Here is a 21,054-nt window from a genome sequence, read left to right as displayed (position 1 = left end):
ACTAAACTTGCATAAGATCACATCAGGATATCCTAAGACTGAAAGAAGATCTTACCCCAAAGAAAGGGTTCCACCAGAGTTTGATAGGAATAAAACCATGGTTTAGCCATGGAAGAGGAAGCCTGGCAATTGGAGATCAGAACAGGACCTAGTCTGAGAGTCTGTGACGGGTCTTTCTCCCAGGCTCCGTAACCCATTCCCAGCAGATTATGAGTTTCTCAGTGTCTGTTCTTCATCGGAGTTTTAGATTTTAAATGCACTCGTCTTGAGAAGAAAAGCAGAAAGCCCCAGTACAGGAAGTAGAGAAAATTCAAAGCTTGGATAGGATGAGGTTGCCCATATCAAGAAGCAGAAAAAGATCTCCCGGTTGTCCCCTCCTAAGCATCTACTCTAGAACAAGGGTTGGCAAAATACAGCCCAGGAGCCAAATGGATGCACCAACTGTTATTGTATCCAAAGTCACAAATTGCATTGGAATCCAGCCACATATTGCCCATGGATGCTTTGGTGCCACGACGGCACAGAATTGCATGGCTGCAACAGAGACTTTGTGGACCACAAAGTACAAAACATTTACTGTCTGGCCCTTGACAGAAAAAGCTTGCAGATTCCTACTCTAAAAATTTCATACATGTGCCCAAGGGCACAGGCAGGGGCTTCCATTTGTAACGATATGGTGGACCACAATACCAAGCACCCCTCTTAGTAGGAAAAAAAAACTTGAATATCTCAGATACGATATTTTCACAATTTATTAAAGCATAGCTGAATTAGTAAGAAATGGAGGGAATCTTCAGAGGCCAAAATGACAGGAAAGCAAGCTCCAGAGAGGTGATCAAGCAGGAACTTGACAGCAGGCAGAGGGCCTCTCCAATCCCTGGTATATTAGAGCTTCTGGTCATAATAGCTGTCGTGCAAAACAGGGAGAAAACAGGAGTTCCCGTCATGGCTCAGTGGTTGACGAATCCAAGTAGGAACCATGAGATTGCCGGTTCGATCCCTGGCCTTGCTCAGTGGGTTGGGGACCCGGCGTTGTCATGAGCTGTGGTGTAGGTTGCAGATGCAGCTCGGATCCCGCACTGCTGTGGCTCTGGTGTAGGCTGGTGGCTACAGCTCCAATTTGACCCCTGGCCCGGGAACCTCCATGCACTGCAGGAGCAGCCCTAGAAATGGCAAAAAGACGAAAAAAAAACGGAGAAAACAAAGCCCATGCAAGGAGGGGATGGGACCCCTGCACGGAACGGTGACCCCAAAAGGCAACCCTCAGGGAGATGTAAGTTATTACAGTGAGAGGAGGATGGAAGGAAGGACAGAGAGAGAAAAAGAGAGAGAAAAGACATTAGCCTCTACTTGGAGGCAGAAAGTCTTCACTAAGAATTGTTAACCACGAGCTGGCTGTCAGGTTAGATCGGGCTAGAAGTCACAATACCTGGGTGACCCCCCACAAACCAAGCTAAAAATGTCGATTTAAAGAGGTCCTGGGTTGGCAGGGCCCTCAGATGCTGGATAGATGAGAAACCCTTTCCAATGGAATGCATCTTAAAACCAGGTGTCAAAGGACTCCCCCAGACACAGAAAAAAGCAAGTCATCAGAAACAGTAAATGAGAATCAGAATGCAGGAGACAGTGGATACTCCTGTGATTGGATATTCAATACAAAATGACAGTGATTATTGGAGTTCCCATTGTGGCTCAGTGGTTAACGAATCCAACTGGTTAACCAAGAGGTTGCGGGTTCGATCCCTGGCCTCGCTCAGTGGGTTAAAGATCTGGCATTGCTGTGAGCTGTGGTGTAGGTCAAACACAGCTTGGATCCTGCGTTGCTGTGGCTGTGGTGTAGGCTGGCAGCAACAGCTCCTATTAGACCCCTAGCCTGGGAACCTCCATATGCCTCAGGAGCAGCCCTAGAAAAGACAAAAAAAAAAAAAAAAAAAAAAAAAAAAAAAAAAAAAACAAAGCAAACAAACAAACAAAAAAACCAAAATGGCAATGATTATTATGTTTGAGATAATCGAAGAAGGCATGAAAGGTTGACCAAAGAACAAGGGACAAGAGATAACAAATGACCAGTCAGACTTTACTTCTAGATATGACAAGTTTAGTCACTGAAATAAGAAACAATTATAAGGTGTTCATTATTGCTTATAACAGACAAAAAAAAATTAGAAGCCACCTGCCTCCACAGAAAATAGAAAAATAAATTGGGAGGAGTTGCAGGGTGGCCTAGTGGGTTAAAGGCCCAACATTGTCACTGCCGTGCCTTAGGTTGCTGCTGTGGCGTGGGTTCACTCCCTTGCCGGGGAACTTCCACATGCCACAGGCGCAGCCAAAAGAAAGAAAGAAAAATAAATTTTTGTATCTTCAAACAACAGAATACTTTAAATTGGTAAAAATGAATAAACCAGAGTTAGGCAAATTAACTTAGGTGACCTGTACAAGCATAATTTTTAATTAAAAAATGCAAGTTGCAGAAATACACTGGATAATGTTTGTATATTGTTTTAAAGTAGAAAATACAGGGGAGTTCCTGTCGTGGCTCAGTGGTTAACGAATCCGACTAGGAACCAGGAGGTTGCAGGTTCGACCCCTGGCCTTGCTCAGTGGGTTAACGATCCGGCGTTGCCATGAGCTGTGGTGTAGGTTGCAGATGTGGCTTGGATCCCACGTTGCTGTGGCTCTGGCATAGGCCAGTGGCTACAGCTCCAATTCGACCCCTAGCCTGGGAACCTCCATATGCCGCGAGAGTGGCCCCAGAAATAGCAAAAAGACCAAAAAAAAAAAAAAGTAGAAAATACAGTTTGTGGTTCTATATGAATAAGATAGGCTAAAAGGCACGTAGCAGTACATGGAATGGCCAATATTAGATTCAGGGTATTGGTTACCCTTGGGGGAAATAGAAGAGATATAAGGGGGGTGGTACCCCCAGGGCCTTGGTTTATTCTTAAGCTGGCTGATGGGTACATGGATATATGCTATCTTTTCTCTTAGGCTCCCTTGTCTGTCTGAAATATTTCATAACTTTTTAATGGAGCAGAAAACGCAAAGGAACAATTTTCCTTTTACACTTAACTTATTTTGGGGATGGGTAATTACATTACTTATTTTCTTGTTTGTTGCATAAAGAGACTTTTCTCCTTCCTTGTTTTCCAATCAACAACAGGTTGCAAATCAAGCCCAGGAGACGCAGAACAGGCTGGACCTGGTAAAGCAGCGGTCAGTGCTGGAGAGTAGACTTGCTGGGCTGCAGAACAAGTTGCAGAGGAACCAGGACGAGGCCATGCGTGTGCGGGCTCAGGCCGAAGCGGCCCGGCGCCAAGCTGGGGGCCTTGAGGAGGTCATTAGTCCCACCCCGCCACCAAAAGCAGACAAACAGTGCTTCTTTGAAGGATAATCCCTAAAACCCAGATTTGTGTGCCTTTTGTCAGCATTTCCTTTAGTGCCAGCTCTATGATCTGTGGTGTATGTTTGTAGGGACCCCGCTGGGCACAGAGCCGTCTCTGTAAGTAGAGGGCTGTCTGCAGAAAAGACAAGTTTCTGGCCAAATTATGTTAGAGTGTTTACCCCCAATCCTGCATTGCTAGTGGTATTTGGGTCAAATGTCTCCTAAACTTACAAACATTTCCAATTTATGTCATGGGTGTATCTTGTGTTTGCCCTGCATGCTAATTAAATGACATAAAAGATAAAGAAGTGAAAGTCCTCAGCCAAAGAACAGATCAAGTTACGAAAATCAAGTTACGAATCAAGTTACGAATGAGTTTATGAAACAGTTGTGAAAATGGCCTATTCGTTTTGGTTGCTGAAAGAAACCATCAGCTCATTTTCTTAGCAGGGAATCTTTGGTTGGCAGCGTTAATACAGCAGCTTCAGCCAAAGAAATTGGTTGAGTGTTTTTCCAATTGGTGCATTATCTTGTTCTTGATTCCTAATGTGCTGGGTACGTTTTCCACTGACTTGGGTGTTGGGGACATTTTTTTATGGGGCAGAGGCTGACAAAGGTGCTCCCTGCCCACCCTCTCCCACCTCCGTGTTCTGGTCCTGCATCAGACACATGTTCATCTGTTTAACATAATAGGATGACAGCCACTCTGGCCGACCCTGAAGATTTTCATTCTGGGAGTTCCCGTCATGGCGCAGTGGTTAACGAATCCGACTAGGAACCATGAGGTTGCGGGTTCGGTCCTTGCACTTGCTCAGTGGGTTAACGATCCGGCGTTGCCGTGAGCTGTGGTGTAGGTTGCAGACGCGGCTCGGATCCCGCGTTGCTGTGGCCCTGGCGTAGGCCGGTGGCTGCAGCTCCGATTCAACCCCTAGCCTGGGAACCTCCATATGCCGCGGGAGTGGCCCAAGAAATAGCAACAACAACAACAACAACAAAAAAAAAAGACAAAAAGACAAAAAAAAAAGATTTTCATTCTGATACTCAGGGAGCCCTTCCTAACTTCCTGCCTCTCTTCTTGCCTCATTCCGCTCTCAACTTGGTGCCAAGCAAATAAAAGGTCCTTGCTCCCTCTGACCTTCACCTTGTACTTGAAACCAGTCAACCCAGCTGAACCAAACCTCTTCGGGTAGCACTGGATCTGTTCCGTCTTCTCTATCTCTGACCTTAACATCGTTCAGGACAAATTGGTGCCTTGACGTGGAATAATGCTTGATATTTTATAACAGAGAAATATGACTTTTGATCAACTACAGCTGAGAATTTTTTCAACCTGAAAAAAAAAAAAACCTGCAAATAAAAGCCTTGTCAGAAATATCAGAGTGATTCAGGCGCATAATGACTAGATTACGGTTTCCTCTTATTCCTTTTGTAAACAGTATCAGGCAAACATCACACATGTGTACATGCTTTGTTAATATTTTCTAGTGATGAAAGTGTTGCTCTGTTACAGGAGTCTGTGGAGCTCAAAAATCAATATGCCATTCTTCAGCATGAGACAAGCCCTGCTGGACTGACAAAGGAAACACTGGGGAAAGTGAAACAGCTCAAAGATGCAGCAGCAAGTTTGGCTGGAGATACAGAGGACAAGATAAGAAGAATGGCAGGTATCTAGTCTGTGCATTTTCCCAGCTTTGTTGAAGTGTGGTTGACAAACAGAACTGCATATACTAAAAGTGTACAACGTGAGGCTGTGATGGGCATGGATATGTGTGAAATGACAACCACAATGAACACATCCACCACTTCATCCTCCACTCTTTTCTTTTTGTGGTGATAATGCTGAAGATTGACTCAGGTGGCTTATCCAAACTAATGGTTACCAAAGGGGAAACATAGGGGGAGGAATAAATTAGGAGGTTGGGACTGACATATACACACTACTGTATATAAAAGAGGTAAGTAACAAAGACCTATATAGCACGGGGAAATCTGCCCAATACTCTGCAATAACCTATGTGGGAAAAGTATCTGAAAAGGAATGGATATGTGTATATATATGTATAACTGATTCACTTTGCCGTACACCTGAAACTAACCAAACTTCGTAAGTCAACTATACTCCAATAAATATTTAAAAAAAATTTTTAAATATTAAAAAAAGGATCTACTCCTATATACAATATTATCAATGCCCAGAACCCATTCATCTTATAACTGGAAGCTCTTGCCCTTTGACCAACAGGTCCCCATTTCCCCCAACCCCCTAGCTCCTGGCAGACACCATTCTACTCATTCTATGAGTTCAACTTTTAAAAAAAGGTTTTTTATAGTATAGTTGATTTACAATGTTGTATTTGTTTCATTTGTGTAGCAAAGTGAATTGTTGTGCATATATCCATTCTTTTTTCCTGTATAGGTTATTACAGAATATTGAATAGACCTCCTTGTGCTATATACCTTGTTAGTTATCTATTTTATATATAGTAGTGTATATGTGTTAATCTCATCCTCCCAATTTATTCCTCCCCTCCAGGTTTCCCCTGGATAACAATAAGTTTGCATTCTAAATCTGTGTTTGTTTCTGCTTTATAAATGAGTTCTTTTGGATCTTTTCTTATTACTTTCTGCCTAAGCGTGTCGTATGATACTTGTCTTTGTCTGACTTACTTCACTTATTGTGGTAATCTCTAGGCTCATCCATGTTGCTGCAAATAGCATGACTTTGTTCTTTTTATGGCTATGTAATATTCTAGTGTGTGTGTGTGTGTGTGTGTGTGTATATATATATATATATATATCACATCTTTTTTTTCTTTGCAGTCTTTTTTTTTAAGATTTTAATTTTTTCTGTTATGGTTGATTTACAATGTTCTGTCAATTTCTGCTGTACAGCAAAGTGACCCATTCTTTTTCTCACATTATCCTCCATCATGTTACATCATAAGTGACTAGATATAGTTCCTAGTGCTACACAGCAGGATGTCATAGCTTATCCACACCAAATGCAGTAGTTTGCATCTACTAACCCCAAACTCCCAGTCCATCTCCCTCCCTTCCCCTCCCCCTTGGCAACCGCAAGTCTGTCCTCCAAGTCCATGAGTTTGTTTCATTTCTGAAGAAAGGTTCATTTGTGCTATATATTAGATTCCAGATGTAAGCGATGTCATATGGTATTTGTCTTCCTCTTTCTGACATTTCACTTAGTATGAGAGTCTTTAGTTCCAGCCATGTTGCTGCAAATGGCATTATTTTGTTCTTTTTTATGACTGAGTAGTATTCCACTGTGCACCATATCTTTTTAATCCATTCATCTGTTGATGGACAATTAGGTTGTTTCCATGTCTTGGCTATGTGCATAGTGTGGCAGTGAACATAGGGGTGCATGTATCTTTTTCAGTTAAGGTTTTGTCTGGATATATGCCCAAGAGTGAGGTTGCTGGGTCATATGGTGGTTCTATATTTAGTTTTCTAAGGTACCTCCATATGTTTTCCATAGTGGTTGTACCAATTTATATTCCCACAAATGGTGTAGGAGGGTCCTTTTTTTCCACACCCTCTCCAGCACTTTTAATTTGTTGACTTATTAATGATGGCCATTCTGACGAGTGTGCAATGGTCCCTACTTGTAGTTTTTTTTTTTTTTTTATAATTTTTTTTACTTTCCCACTGTACAGCAAGGGGGTCAGGTTATCCTTACATGTATACATTACAATTACATTTTTTCCCCCAGCCTTTCTTCTGTTGCAACATGAGTATCTAGACAAAGTTCTCAATGCTATTCAGCAGGATCTCCTTGTACATCTATTCTAAGTTGTGTCTGATAAGCCCAAGCTCCCGATCCCTCCCACTCGCTCCCCCTCCCATCAGGCAGCCACAAGTCTCTTCTCCAAGTCCATGATTTTCTTTTCTGAGGAGATGTTCATTTGTGCTGGATATTAGATTCCAGTTATAAGTGATAGCATATGGTATTTGTCTTTGTCTTTCTGGCTCATTTCACTCAGTATGAGATTCTCTAGCTCCATCCATGTTGCTGCAAATGGCATTATGTCATTCTTTTTATGGCTGAGTAGTATTCCATTGTGTACTTATACCATGTCTTCCGAATCCAATCATCTGTTGATGGACATTTGGGTTGTTTCCATGTCCTGGCTATTGTGAGTAGTGCTGCAATGAACATGCGGGTGCATGTGTCTCTTTTAAGTAGAGTTTTGTCCGGATAGATGCCCAAGAGTGGGATTGCGGGGTCATATGGAAGTTCTATGTATAGATTTCCTAGGTATCTCCAAACTGTTCTCCATAGTGGTTGTACCAGTTTACATTCTCACCAGCAGTGCAGGAGGGTTCCCTTTTCTCCACAGCCCCTCCAGCACTTGTTATTTGTGGATTTATTAATGATGGCCATTCTGACTGGTGTGAGGTGGTATCTCATGGTAGTTTTGATTTGCATTTCTCTTATAACCAGCAATGTTGAGCATTTTTTCATGTGTTTGTTGGCCATCTGTATATCTTCTTTGGAGAAATGTCTATTCAGGTCTTTTGACCATTTTTCCATTGATTGGTTTTTTTGCTGTTGAATTGTATAAGTTGCTTATATATTCTAGAGATTAAGCCCTTGTCGGTTGCATCATTTGAAACTATTTTCTCCCATTCTGAAAGTTGTCTTTTTGTTTTCTTTTGGGTTTCCTTTGCTGTGCAAAAGCTTTTCAGTTTGATGAGGTCCCATGGGTTTATTTTTGCTCTTATGTCTATTGCTTTGGGAGACTGACCTGAGAAAATATTCATGAGGTTGATGTCAGAGAGTGTTTTGCCTATGTTTTCTTCTAGGAGTTGGATGGTGTCCTGTCGTATATTTAAGTCTTTCAGCCATTTGGAGTTTATTTTTGTGCATGGTGTGAGGGTGTGTTCTAGTTTCATTGCTTTGCATGCAGCTGTCCAGGTTTCCCAGCCATGCTTGCTGAATAGACTTTCTTTTTCCCATTTGATGTTCTTGCCTCCCTTGTCAAAGATGAATTGACCATAGGTGTCAGGGATTATTTCCGGGTTCTCTATTCTGTTCCATTGGTCTGTCTGTCTGTTTTGATACCAGTACCACACTGTTTTGATGACTGTGGCTTTGTAGTATTTCTTGAAGTCTGGGAGAGTGATGTCTCCTGCTTGTTTTTGTTTCTCAGGATTGCTTTGGCGATTCTGGGCCTTTTGTGGTTCCATATAATGTTTGGATTGTTTGTTCTAGTTCTGTTGAAAAATGTCCTGGGTAATTGATAGGGATTGCATTGAATCTGTAGATTGCTTTGGGTAGTATGGCCATTTTTACAATATTGATTTTTCCAATCCAGGAACATGGAATAGCTTTCCATTTCTTTACATCTTCTTTGATTTCTTTGATTAAAGTTTTATAGTTCTCGGCATATAGGTCCTTTACCTCCTTGGTCAGGTGTATTCCGAGGTATTTGATTTTGTGAGGTGCAATTTTAAAAGGTATCGTATTTTTGTATTCCTTTTCTAATATTTCATTGCTGGTATACAGAAATGCAACTGACTTCTGAATGTTAATCTTATATCCTACTACTTTGCTGAATTTATTCATCAGTTCAAGTAGTTTTGGGGTTGAGTCCTTAGGGTTTTCTATGTATAGTATCATGTCATCTGCATACAGTGACAGTTCTATCTCTTCTCTTCCTATATGGATGCCTTTGATTTCTTTTGTTTGTCTAATGCTGTGGCTAGGACTTCCAAAACAATGTTGAAGACGCGTGGTGAGAGTGGGCATCCCTGTCTTGTTCCAGATTGGAGTGAGAAGGCTTTCAGTTTTTCCCATTGAGTATTGTATTTGCTGTGGGTTTATCATAAATGGCTTTGTTATATTCAGGAATGTTCCCTCTATACCCACTTTGGCGAGGGTCTTGATCATGAATGGATGTTGGACTTTGTCATATGCTTTTTCTGCGTCTATTGAGATGATCATATGATTTTTGACTTTTCTTTTGTTAATGTGGTGTATGATGCTGATTGATTTGCGTATGTTGAACCATCCTTGTGAACCTGGGATGAACCCTACCTGGTCATGGTGTATGATTTTTTTGATATGTTGTTGGATTCAGTTGGCTAGGATTTTGTTGAGAATTTTTGCATCTCTATTCATCAATGATATTGGGCGATAGTTTTCTTTTTTGGTGGTATCTTGTCTGGTTTTGGAATGAGGGTGATGGTGGCATCATAGAATGTCTTTGGGAGTATTCCTTCTTCTTCAACCTTTTGAAGGAGTTTAAGGAGGATGGGCACCAATTCCTCTTTATATGTTTGATAAAATTCACCTGTGAAGCCATCTGGTCCTGGACTTTTATTTGGAGGGAGTGATTTTATGACCTCTTCAATTTCATTTCTAGTGATCGGTCTGTTCAGTTGGTCTGTTTCTACTTGATTCAGTTTTGGCAGGCTGTAAGATTCTAGAAAATTGTCCATTTCTTCCAGATTGTCAAACTTGTTGGCGTATAGTTGTTTATAGTATTCTCTTATGTTTTTTTGTATTTCTGCTGTATCCGTTGTGATTTCTCCTTTTTTCATTTATAATTTTGGTGATTTGGGTTCTTTCTCTCCTCTTTTGAGTGAGTCTGGCCAGGGGTTTGTCCATTTTGTTCACCTTTTCAAAGAACCAGCTCTTGGTTTTATTAATTTTCTCTATTGTTTTTTGATTCTCTATTTTATTGATTTCTTCTTTGATCTTTATAATTTCCTCCTCTTCTGCTGACTTTAGGCCTTTTGTTCCTCTTTTTCTAATTCGTTTAGGTGGAGTTAAGTTGTCAATTTGGGATTTTCTTCTTTTTTGAGAAAGGCCTGTATTGCTATAAATTTCCCTCTGAGCACTGCTTTCGCAGCATCCCATAGATTTTGAGAGGTTGTGTCTTCATTATCATTTGTTTCAAGGTATTTTTTAATTTCCTTCTTGATTTCCTCATTGACCCATTGGTTTTTTAGTAGCATGTTGTTTAGTCTCCATGTAATAGGTTTTTTCTCTTTCCTTTTCCCATGGTTGGTTTCTAATTCATGGCATTGTGGTCAGAGAGATACTTGAGATAATTTCTATGCTCCTAAATTTATTGAGATTAGCTTGGTGTCCCAATATGGGGTCGATTCTTGAGAATGTTCCATGAGCATTTGAGAAGAATGTGTATTCTGCTTTTTTTGGATGTAGTGTCCTGAAGATATCAATGAAGTCTAACTTTTCTATGGTTTCCTTTAGGATCTCTGTTGCTTTATTGGTTTTCTGTCTAGAGGAGTGTCCATTGATGTGAGGGGGGTATTAGGTCTCCTACTATGATTTTATTCTCATCAATATCTCCCTTTTGTCTGTTATATTTGTTGTATGTATCTGGGTGCTCTGTATTGGGGCATATATGTTGACGATAGAACATCCCTCCTTGATGGATCCCTTAATCATTAAGTATGTCCTTCTTTGTCTTTCTTTATCTCTTTGTTTTAAAGTCTATTTTGTCTGATATGAGTATTGCGACTCCTGCTTTTCTGTCATGTCTATTGGCGTAAATATTTTTCCCCACCCTTTCATTTTCAATCTATATGTATCTTTGTCTTAAGGTGAGTTTCTTGTAGAAGTATTGAAGGTATTTGATTTTTTTTTTTTATTCACCTTTTATTCTCAACTTTATATTTTGTTTTCCTTTTTTTTTTATTTTACTTTCTTTTTTAGGTCCGTGTTTATGTTATCTTATCACTCAGCCACTCTGTGTCTTTGATTGGGGCATTCAGTCCATTGACATTTAAGGTGATAATTGATAGATGATTATTTATTGCCATTTGAACTCTCTGGTTCCAGTTGATTCTATGGTCTCCATTCTTCCTTTCTTTTTTTTTTTTTTTTTTGCTTGGATGGTCTCTGTTATTATCTGCTTGAGTGTATTTTTTTTTCATTTTTTGCAAATGCAATATTTGGTTTTGGCTTGTGGTTGCCCTGTTTTTTAAGTATGCTAACCCCTTCCCATAATTGTGTGTTTTAGACTGATGGTCCTGTAAGTTCAAACCCTTCATTACTTAATATTAAATTAAGAAGAACATACAAACAAACAAAAAGGGTTATTTACTTCCTAACATCCCTTGCCCACATTTTATGGTTTTTGATGATTCTTTTTTATTTTTTTCTTTTTAATTTTATTTTGTTTGAAGCATGTTCATGATTAAATCTGTATGCTGGCTTATTTGAGTGACTGCTCTCTGATTGCAGTTTCCTCAGTCCTAGTTCTTCCTCTTCTTTTTTTTTTTTTCTTTTCTTTTTTCTTCCCTTTCCTTCCTTTCTTTTTGGTTTAGAGAAGCCCTTTCAATATTTCTTTAAACTGTGGTTTTGTGTTTGCAGTATTCTTTAAGTTTTTGTTTGTTGGAAAAATTTTTATTTCCCCTTCTATTTTAATGAATATTTTTGCTGGATAGAGTATTCTAGGTTGCATTATTTTTTTCCTTTTAGCACTTTAAATATCTCTTGCCATTCCCTCCTGGCCTGTAGTGTTTCTGTAGAGAAATCAGCTGATATTCTTATGGGGGTTCCCTTGTAGGCAACATTCTGTTTTTCTCTTGCTGCCTTTAGGATCCTCTCTTTATCACTAACTTTTGCCATTTTTATTATGATGTGTCTTGGTGTGGGTCTGTTTGGGTTCAGTTTGTTTGGGGCCCTCTGTGCTTCTTGTATCTTGAACCCAGTATCCTTTAGATTTGGGAAGTTTCCAGTGATAATTTCTTCAAATACATTTTCCATCCCCTTATCTTTTTCTACTCCTTCTGGAATTCCTATTATGCGTAGATTGGCCCGCTTTATATTATCCCGTAGGTCTCTTATATTGCTTTCCAGTTTTTTGATTCAGTTTTCTGTCTGTTGACCGGATTGAGTGATTTCCATTATTCTATCTTCCATATCACTGATTCGTTCTTCTGCATTGTTCATTCTGGTTTTTACTGCCCTTAGTTCAGTTTGCATCTCTGCAAATGAATGTTCTAGTTTTTCTTGGCTCCTCCTTATATTTTCTAGCTCCTTTCAGAGGGTATCTGCATTACTGTTCATATCTTCTCTTAATTCCTTCAGTATTTTCACTATTTCTCTTTTGAACTCCAGGTCTGTCAGACTGCAGAGATCTGTTTCATTGTTGACTGTTTTAGGTGAGTTCTCCTGTTGGTTTGACTGGGGGTGGTTTCTCAGCTTCTTCATCTTGCTTGTTGTTTTCTTTCTCCTGAGGGGGTTGTACTCTCCGTTATCGGGCAGTGTTTGCCTTGTCACTGCCGTGGAATATTTCCTGAGGGCTGGCATTGTTGGTCAATCTTTTTTGAGGCAGTGTGGCTTTTCTGGAGTGTTGATGGGGCTAACCGTGTTTCTTTGAAGCAAAGGAGGACTTCCTGAGGGCAGACAGGACTGGGAGGTCCATACCACGATGGTAGCAGATTTCACTTGGTCATGCAGAGCTTGCTCTGGTGTTTTTAGGCTGTGGGGTTCTTGCAGGGGGTTGGTGGTGTTGGGCAGCTGTTCCTCAGGAGTGCAGCACCCCCTGGGGCTGGAGCAGCTATCTGGGTCACTGAGAACCTAAGAGGCTCTTCCCTAGGGCAGCCCAACTCAGAAGGATGGCCTGAGAATGTAGGCAGATCTTTTCACAGTCTGGCCAAGCTTGTTGCAGCTTTTCTGGGCTGCAGGGGCTCCTCCAGGGGGCTGGTGGTGCTGAGCAGCTATTCCACGGGAGTGGGTCACCCCCTGGGGGCTTGGGCGGGTAGCAGGGCTGCTGGAAATCCAAGAGGCTCCTCCCTGGGGCAGCCTGACTCAGAAAAACCGTCCGAGAATTAGGCAGATCTATTCACGGCCTGGCTAGGCTTGTTCTAGCTTTTCTGGGCTGCAGGCCTTTTCTTGGGGGTTGGTGGTGTTTGGTGCTGCTCTTCGGAAGTGTCACCCCTCCAAAGGGCAAGCAGGCCTGTGCAGGGACAGCACCTGTGGTGGTAGGCTTCAGGCAATTGTTGAGGCCAGCCCTCCTGGATGGCAGGCAGCCCCAGGTTCGGCGAGAGCATAGGGGGTGGTGGGGGTGGGGGGAGGGGATGCACTGGGAAGCACAGCTTTCAGCTAGCTAGTGGGCCTGTAAGCTTGCTGTGGCGTGGGTGGGTATTCTATGGGGACCCACCCCTTCTTCTCTCCCCTCCCCAGCACGGGCGTAGACCAGGCTCTTCTCCCAGGTTCCCTCTGATGCAGCTTTCCACTTCCCCGCCCCTAGAGTATTGCTCCCTTCCTCTGCGACAGCTTTGTTTTCTAGACCTCCCAAGCAGTTTCCTCTCCGCCCCGCCCCCCCCAGCCCATTCTCGGGGACTAACCTCTGGAGCCAAGGTCTCGGTGCCCAGCCCCCACCCAGGCGTCCCCCGGCCCTTTCCCAGGGACTAACCTCTGGAGCCGAGGTCTCAGTGCCCAGCCCCCACCCAGGCGTCTCAATTTTTGGTGACTGTGCCCGTAGTTCAGATGGTCCGTTAGGTTCTTGATCGGCTTTTCCATACTCCAACTTACTGCTACACTCTTCTCTGCATCTGGAGATTCCTCCGGTGTAGATGACTTTCCAGGGTGCGGGATCCGTTTCTCCTCTGCAGTTCCCTTTCGGGAGCGCCCCTTCTGCTCGGATTCACCTTCTCTCACTCTCCTCTTTTCTCCCGTTCTGCCCAGTAATGTCACGAACTTCTTGCCATTATTGGAGTTTAGGTTCCTCTGCCAGCGATTGGTTGCTGTTCTGTGCGAGTCATTTATTCTGTAGATGTGCTTTTTTTGTTGTGTTTGTGGGAGAGGGTGAGCGTGTCCCCCTACTCCTCCACCATCTTGTCCTCTCCTTCAAAAGTCTCCTCTTTGCAGTCTTTTTAGGGCCACACCCACAGCGCAAGGAAGTTCCCAGGCTAGGGGTTGAATTGGAGCTATAGCTGCCAGCCTATTCCACAGCCACAGCAACACAGGATGCAAGCCAAGTCTGTGACCTACACCACAGCTCATGGCAATGCCAGATCCTTAACCCACTGAGCAAGACCAGGGATCAAACCCGCATCCTCATGGATACTAGCTGGGTTCAATGAGAAAGTTATTCAGGGTGGTTTTTCCCACAGCTGATGCTCATGGTTGTTGTAGGAAATCCTTCTGTCCTTAATCACCTCTAAATCATCAAGAAATATCAAATGATGAGTGATCTAGTATTATTTTTGTTGTATTTATTGTACATATTACTTTTGTTATATTTATTGTATATATTTAATCCCCAAATTTTTATATTCTTTTGGAATATAAGTAACTCTCAAAATATTAAAATAACCCAAACTCCTCACTTACAAATGCATTTTTTGTCATAAAATGAGTCTTTGGCCCTACAACTGCTTATATCATTGCTATGACATGAAAAAAAATGAAAATGCAGCATTAGTTGGGGGCCAAAGTCAGGAAAAATACATACCAAACTGTTAACATTAGACATCTCTGGGGAGGGGGCGGATGAAGGGAAGACACTACTTTTTACAGTTTTAGAATTGTTTTAAAAGTAGTGAGCTTCTGGAGTTTCCGTGGCGTTCTAGCGGTAACGAACCCCACTAGTAACCAAGAGGACACAGGTTTGATCCCTGGCCTCATTCAATGGGTTAAGGATATGGCATTGCTGTGAGCTATGGTGTAGGCTGTAGACATGGCTCAGATCCCACATTGCTGTGGTTGTGACGTAGCCTGGCAGCTGCAGCTCCAATTCAACCCCTAGCCTGGGAACTTCCAGATACTGCAAGTAAGTGGCCCTAAAAAAAAAAAAAAAGTGAGCTTCTTTTTCATATCCACTATTTTTCTAATAACAGCACTATGAAAGATTCAAAAAGACAAAACATTTTCACCTTGCACTCCATGGGCGAGATCATTAAAAATCCATTTCTATTCTACCCAGACCTTGGCCCATACTGCGGGAACAAAAACATAGGGAACCATTTTCTGTCTTATGTTTTATGGCAGGGCCCACATTGTTTCCACTTTTCCCCATAGACTGAAACTTCCACAATCCTTGAAATTAGGTTGGACGTTTAAGTCGGGGGACTTCGCCTCAGAGAGCTGGAAAGCAGTGCATTCCCCTCCTTCCTCTCTTCTCACTTTAAGGCTGTTCTTACGACTCCACCAGATAGGAAAATAAGACATTGGTTTGGCCATCTTCCCAACTCTGCCATTTGAGAACAGGCTGAACCACGAGGGCTGTGCTCTGTTGCCATCTGTTGCGAAGAGATGCCCAGGGGATTCCAGAAAAGAGCCCTGACTTGATTCCACAGGGTCAGAGTGAGAGAGTGGAGCGTGCACCCCAGCCTGCATCAGGGTCCCGCCACAGAAGTTTGAGACAGTCGGAATCCCAGCAAGAAACAAAAAGCGCACTTGGATGCCATTCTGGATCATGTGATTATAAATGGAGGGGCCTCAGTTATCTATTTTGCATCCCAAACCATCTCCCAAATGTAATGGCTTAAACAACAAGCGTGGACTCTTTGTCTGCGGGTCGCCTGAGTGGTCCTTCTGCAGGTCTCTGCTGGGGTGTATCTCAAGCAGCTGTGTTTGGCTGATGGGTCAGCTGGAAAGGGCGCCAAGGGCCAGGCTGTGCTGAGACACTGGGCCAAGGGTCTTTCTAGGATCTTTCATCTCAGGCTGTTTTATAGCACAGTAGTCACGGGGTCCCATGAGAATGGGCAGAAGATGCCAGGCTCTTGACGTCCTGCAACAGCATTTCTTCCACTTCCTGTTGGTCAAAACAACTTGTAAAGCTGGACCTGGTTTAGGGAGAAAGGGTCAATAAACTCTATGTCTATTCCTTTCTTTTCTTTTTTTAGTGTTGCACCCACAGCATATAGAATTTCCCAAGCTAAGGGGTCGAATCATAGCTCCAGCTGCAGCCTACACCACAGCCACAGCAGCAATGTATCTGGGAGTTCCTGTCATGGCACAGTGGTTAACGAATCTGACTAGGAACCATGAGGTTGCGGGTTCGGTCCCTGCCCTTGCTCAGTGGGTTAACGATCCAGCGTTGCCGTGAGCTGTGGTGTGGGTCGCAGACGCGGCTCCGATCCCATGTTGCTGTGGCTGTGGTGTAGACAGGCGACTACAGCTCCGATTCAACCCCTAGCCTGGGAACTCCATATGCTGCGAGAACGGCTCAAGAAATGGCAAAAAGACCAAAAAAAAAAAAAAAAACCCCAATGTATCTGAGTTGCATCTGCAACCTACACCACAGCTTGTGGCAATGCCAGATCCCTAACCCACTGTCAGATCCTTAACCCACTGAGTGAGGCCAGGGATCAAACCCGCATCCTCACAAAGCCTCTGTTGGGTTCTTAACCTGCTGAGCCACAACGGGAACTCCTAGACTCTTTTTCTTGATGGGAAGAACTAGAAAAAAATGCACAGGAATTAAGGCATCCTGGGTGACCAGCAGCAGCGAGAAGGCCTCAGCATCTCTGGGCCTGAAGGAGCTGCAGGACGTAGGAGTGTGAGTGCTGGAAGTAGCCCTGGGAAGGCTGGGGCAGAAGGGAGGAGGCCCTTTGCAGGAGCAGGACCTGAGAGATGTCAGAACTGCCAGAACCCTGCTGCTCACCAGGGACGCCACCTGCTTGCTCTTCCCACCCCCGACCACTTCTCAGTGGCCAAGTGTGAATGAACGCCAGAGGCCAAGGGAGCCAGGTGATGTCATCCACGGAAGCTGGCTTTCCAGGACACAGAGCGGGATGGAGAATGGATCTGGTGTGGCAAATGGAGTCCCCGGCATGTTATTAACTTACTTGGCAGAAACAGAAGGGTCTGTTTTTCTTTTAGTATAAATACCCTTCTAATGCTGAATCTTCTTTTATTTATGTATTTAGTGATATATGTATTCTCTTTTTTTAATTAAAGTATAGTTGATTTTCAATGTTGTGTGAGTTTCGGGTATACAGCAAAGTGATTCAGATAAATATATATATATTCAGATATAGCTGTATAAATTCTTTTTCAGATTCTTTTCCCTCATAGGTTGTTACCAAATATTAAGTATGTTGCCTGTGCTATACAATAGGTCCTTTTTTATCTATTTTATATCTGGTAGTATCTACATATTCATCCCAAATTCCTAATTTATCACTCCCCTCCCCCATTTCCCCTTTGGTAACCACAAGTTTGTTTTCTATGTCTGTAGGCCTATTTCTGTTTTGTACTTTTTTTTAGATTCCACATGTAAGTAAGCATGAATCCCCTTCTCAATCCCAAGTGACCTCTATTTGAAAGTTTCTAGTGATAGAATGCTCATCACCTTCCACAGAGGCTCCTTAGTCTTTGAACTGCTGTGACTACTGGAAAGTTCTTTATGTTCAGACAAAATCTTTCTTCGTGGAGTTTTCACCTGTTGGTTTCATTCTTTGTCCTCAGGATAACCAAAACCACATTTACTCTACTTTTCTGGCCACAGATACTTGAAAAAACTAAAACACGTGCCCAGAATCTCTTTTTCTATGTGAAACGGAAGCAGTTAATTCAGCTTTCGTCCACAAAACAGTTTCACAGTTATTCAGCAGTCTAGCTCTTTCTTCTCAACACCTGCTACTTGACAGCCGCCCCAAACCAACTGAGTATCCAGTTGTGATGTGACCAAGGGAAGTGGAACACTGACCTTCCTTCTTTGAGAAGCTCCACTTCAACCCGAGACCAGTTTCTTTTCTAAAGGCCACTTGACACTGTTCACTGCAGCTCTCTGTACCTCTTTCATCAACTCCTCTATGGGCTCCTGGGTTAGGGTTTACTGTCATTCCCAGGTATTAGCTGGATGAAGAATGGATAAGTAAATGGATGCATGGATGGATGGATGCAAGTGATGGATAAAAGTGAAAGGCATCACAGCAGAGAAGAATGAAGAAATGCAACTGTCTTTTTAAAAAATGTCTTCAGTCTTTTTTACCAAAAGATTGGGAAACCCTAAAGTGATAGACACATACTAAAAAGTGAAGTTAAAATGGCAAGCATAGCAGTTCTCTTGCGGCAAGGCAGGTTAAAGATCTGGCATTTTCATGGCAGCATCTTGGGTTGCAGCTGTGGTGCTGTGGGTTTGATCCCTGGCCCGGGAACTTCCAGATGCTACTCCGGCCATGTCCAAAAAAAAAGCAAGCACGAACCTTTGGAAATACAGCACTTCAAATCTAATCAAGGCCTATCATCTGTCTTTTCATTTCCAATGAATTCTAACTAGCCTGAGAGTCACATTGATAAATGTCTTCAGATAGAAAATAAATTTTAGACAAAAATATCGATTTGCTGATCTATGTGAAAACCTTGAGAAATAGGGTGGAAATAGATGTTTTATCCATTGACTCAAAACCCTAAACTAAATATGTCCTTAAGAGACCCATAAATCCCTGTGTTCGGTATAATATGGATAACTAGGAGCAATCCATCAGATGGAAAGATATTGACTTCATTTTCTTTTTTCAGATTTAGAAAAGAAGATCCAAAATTTGAATCAAAGTAGAAAAGAAAAGGCTGATCAACTGAAACAGTTGGAAGATCAAGTCATTGCCATTAAAAATGCAATTGTCTGGAGTTCCCGTTGTGGCGCAGTGGTTAACGAATCCGACTAGGAACCATGAGGTTTCGGGTTCGATCCCTGGCCTTACTCAGTGGGTCAAGGCTCCGGCGTTGCCGTGAGCTGTGGTGTAGGTTGCAGACGCGGCTCGGATCCCGTGCTGGTGTGGCTCTGGCGTAGGCCGGCGGCTACAGCTCCGATTGGACCCCTAGCCTGGGAACCTCCATATGCCGCGGGAGCGGCCCAAGAAATGGCAAAAAGACCAAAAAAAAAAAAGTTAAAAAAAAAATGCAATTGTCAAGCAAGAAAATAAATATGCTACCTGCTACAGTTAGGCAGAGTGAAAGTGCAAATCACCTGTGCCTTTGTTTCTGGCTTCTCCTGAGCAAACCCGAGGACGTGTTTTGAAGTTGGAAAGCAGAAACGGTCAGCCTCTTCTGCCTCCTTCCCCAAACACTCCTTGTCCAGGGTGGCTGGGGAGTGGAACTCGGCCAAGGAAATGCCGCTTAATGTGGAATAGGAACAGAGAAGTAAAAGACTGTATCCGGTTTCAGAAAGCTTTATTTTGCCTTCCTTTCCTTTCACAACTTAACAATGATGAGTTACATAGAACAAGTACAAATCTATAAATAAGGATTCTGTTTACTAATATTCATTTCAGTCAACTAAACCTAAGCATTAGAAAAGTTTCCAGCAGCAGGGGTGAGGGGGTTGGGAATGACAAATCAAGGGGCATAAAATTTCAGTTAAGCAAGATGAATGAGTTCCAGTGAACTTACAGTCCACTTAAAAAGTGTTGAGAGTAAATCTCATATTAAATGTTCTTAACACAAATAAAAATAAATTTAAGCAAATTAAAATAAATCAGTATCTGATACTGGGATGGAATAAATATAAATGGTATATACTAGATTGTCCTTTATTTTCATTTGGATCTGCTTTATCTGCAAGACTAGTATTCTATTCTGAATAAAATGCACACAAATCAAAATGTAACTTGGTTTTTTTTGGGGGGGGTTCTTTTTTAAGGCCACACCCATGACATATGGAAGTTCCCAGGCTAGGGGCTGAATTGGAGCTGCAGCTTCGGGCCTACACCACAGCTCACCGCAACGCAGGATCTTTAAACCACTGAGTGAGGCCAGGGATCAAACCTGCATCCTCATGGAAACCAGTCAGGTTCTTAACCCACTGAGCCACAACGGCAAGTCCAAAATGTAACTTGTTTTACACCCACTTTCCTACATATTCATTCTCTCAACTGAAGGATTCTCTTTTCCCCAAAGGGTGCTAGAATAATATTCAAGAAGATAAAGAGCTACTTTTCATAATCTGCAAGTGTTTTTGTTCTAAGGTCTGCAGCTTATTTTCAAGCCTAGCAATCACATTGTTTAGTATAAAAAATCAGATTGTTTCATTTCAAAATGGACTATGATTTCATATTAACTTTTTTTTTTTGCATGTATGTTATATAATAGAGCATATTACCTCTGTTTGTGAACGCTCTCCTTCAGAGGGATTCTTTTAAGGAAATTTGGCCCCACATTTTTGTATAAGAAATTATACACATCAACGCTGATGCATGAAAGAGAAAAAGCAGCTGGAGCCATTTCCATCAAAGGTTGCCTCATAACAGACAGATTTAAAGAATTCAACAAAGGGGCTTTAGGATTACTCATAAATATGAAATTTCTTAAACTGTAGGTTACTAAGGAAAACTGCAGTTTCCCCAGTGATCCTGAAGAATAGGATGAAACTTTTCTATAGGAAGGACCACCCTAGAAATCTCTCTTGAAGTATGCAATTATAGTGTTCTGTGTATCCAGCACTTAGACGTTTGGAAACTTCTACCAACAAACAGCACACAGAATGAACCAGAGAATCAAAGAATACAGCTATCAAAAGATTTGATTGCATCCTCCAATGAAGAGAGTGGAACGCACTCCAACTTTCCCACTAGGATGCTGACTTTCAACTTGGTACAAATGATAGACTTAATTTGCAAGCATGGTTATCGGTTTGCAGTAGCCATGTTCAATTGTTGTACCTTTCCAGTGGACAGACTATACAAGTAATGGGCCAGAGAGTGTGGAAAGGGATAAAGAGGGA

At 42.2% G+C, this 21,054-nt stretch overlaps 1 protein-coding gene across 1 annotated transcript in view; it reads left to right on the top strand.

Annotated features, from left to right (window-relative positions):
• LAMB4 (laminin subunit beta 4) overlaps positions 1-19,000 on the top strand; it is a 121,975-nt gene extending 102,975 nt beyond the window's left edge. Inside the window, 3 exon segments of the mRNA XM_047753933.1 lie at positions 3,161-3,334; positions 4,893-5,046; positions 18,855-19,000. Of these exon segments, the coding sequence (XP_047609889.1) occupies positions 3,161-3,334; positions 4,893-5,046; positions 18,855-19,000 (474 nt within the window).
• Positions 19,001-21,054: the final 2,054 nt, after the last annotated feature.

Source organism: Phacochoerus africanus, chromosome 11 (assembly GCF_016906955.1).
Source record: "Phacochoerus africanus isolate WHEZ1 chromosome 11, ROS_Pafr_v1, whole genome shotgun sequence".
NCBI classification, from domain to species: Eukaryota; Metazoa; Chordata; class Mammalia; order Artiodactyla; family Suidae; genus Phacochoerus; species Phacochoerus africanus.
Note: the sequence above shows the minus strand (reverse complement) of the source record. Positions and strands in the feature narration are given on the sequence as shown.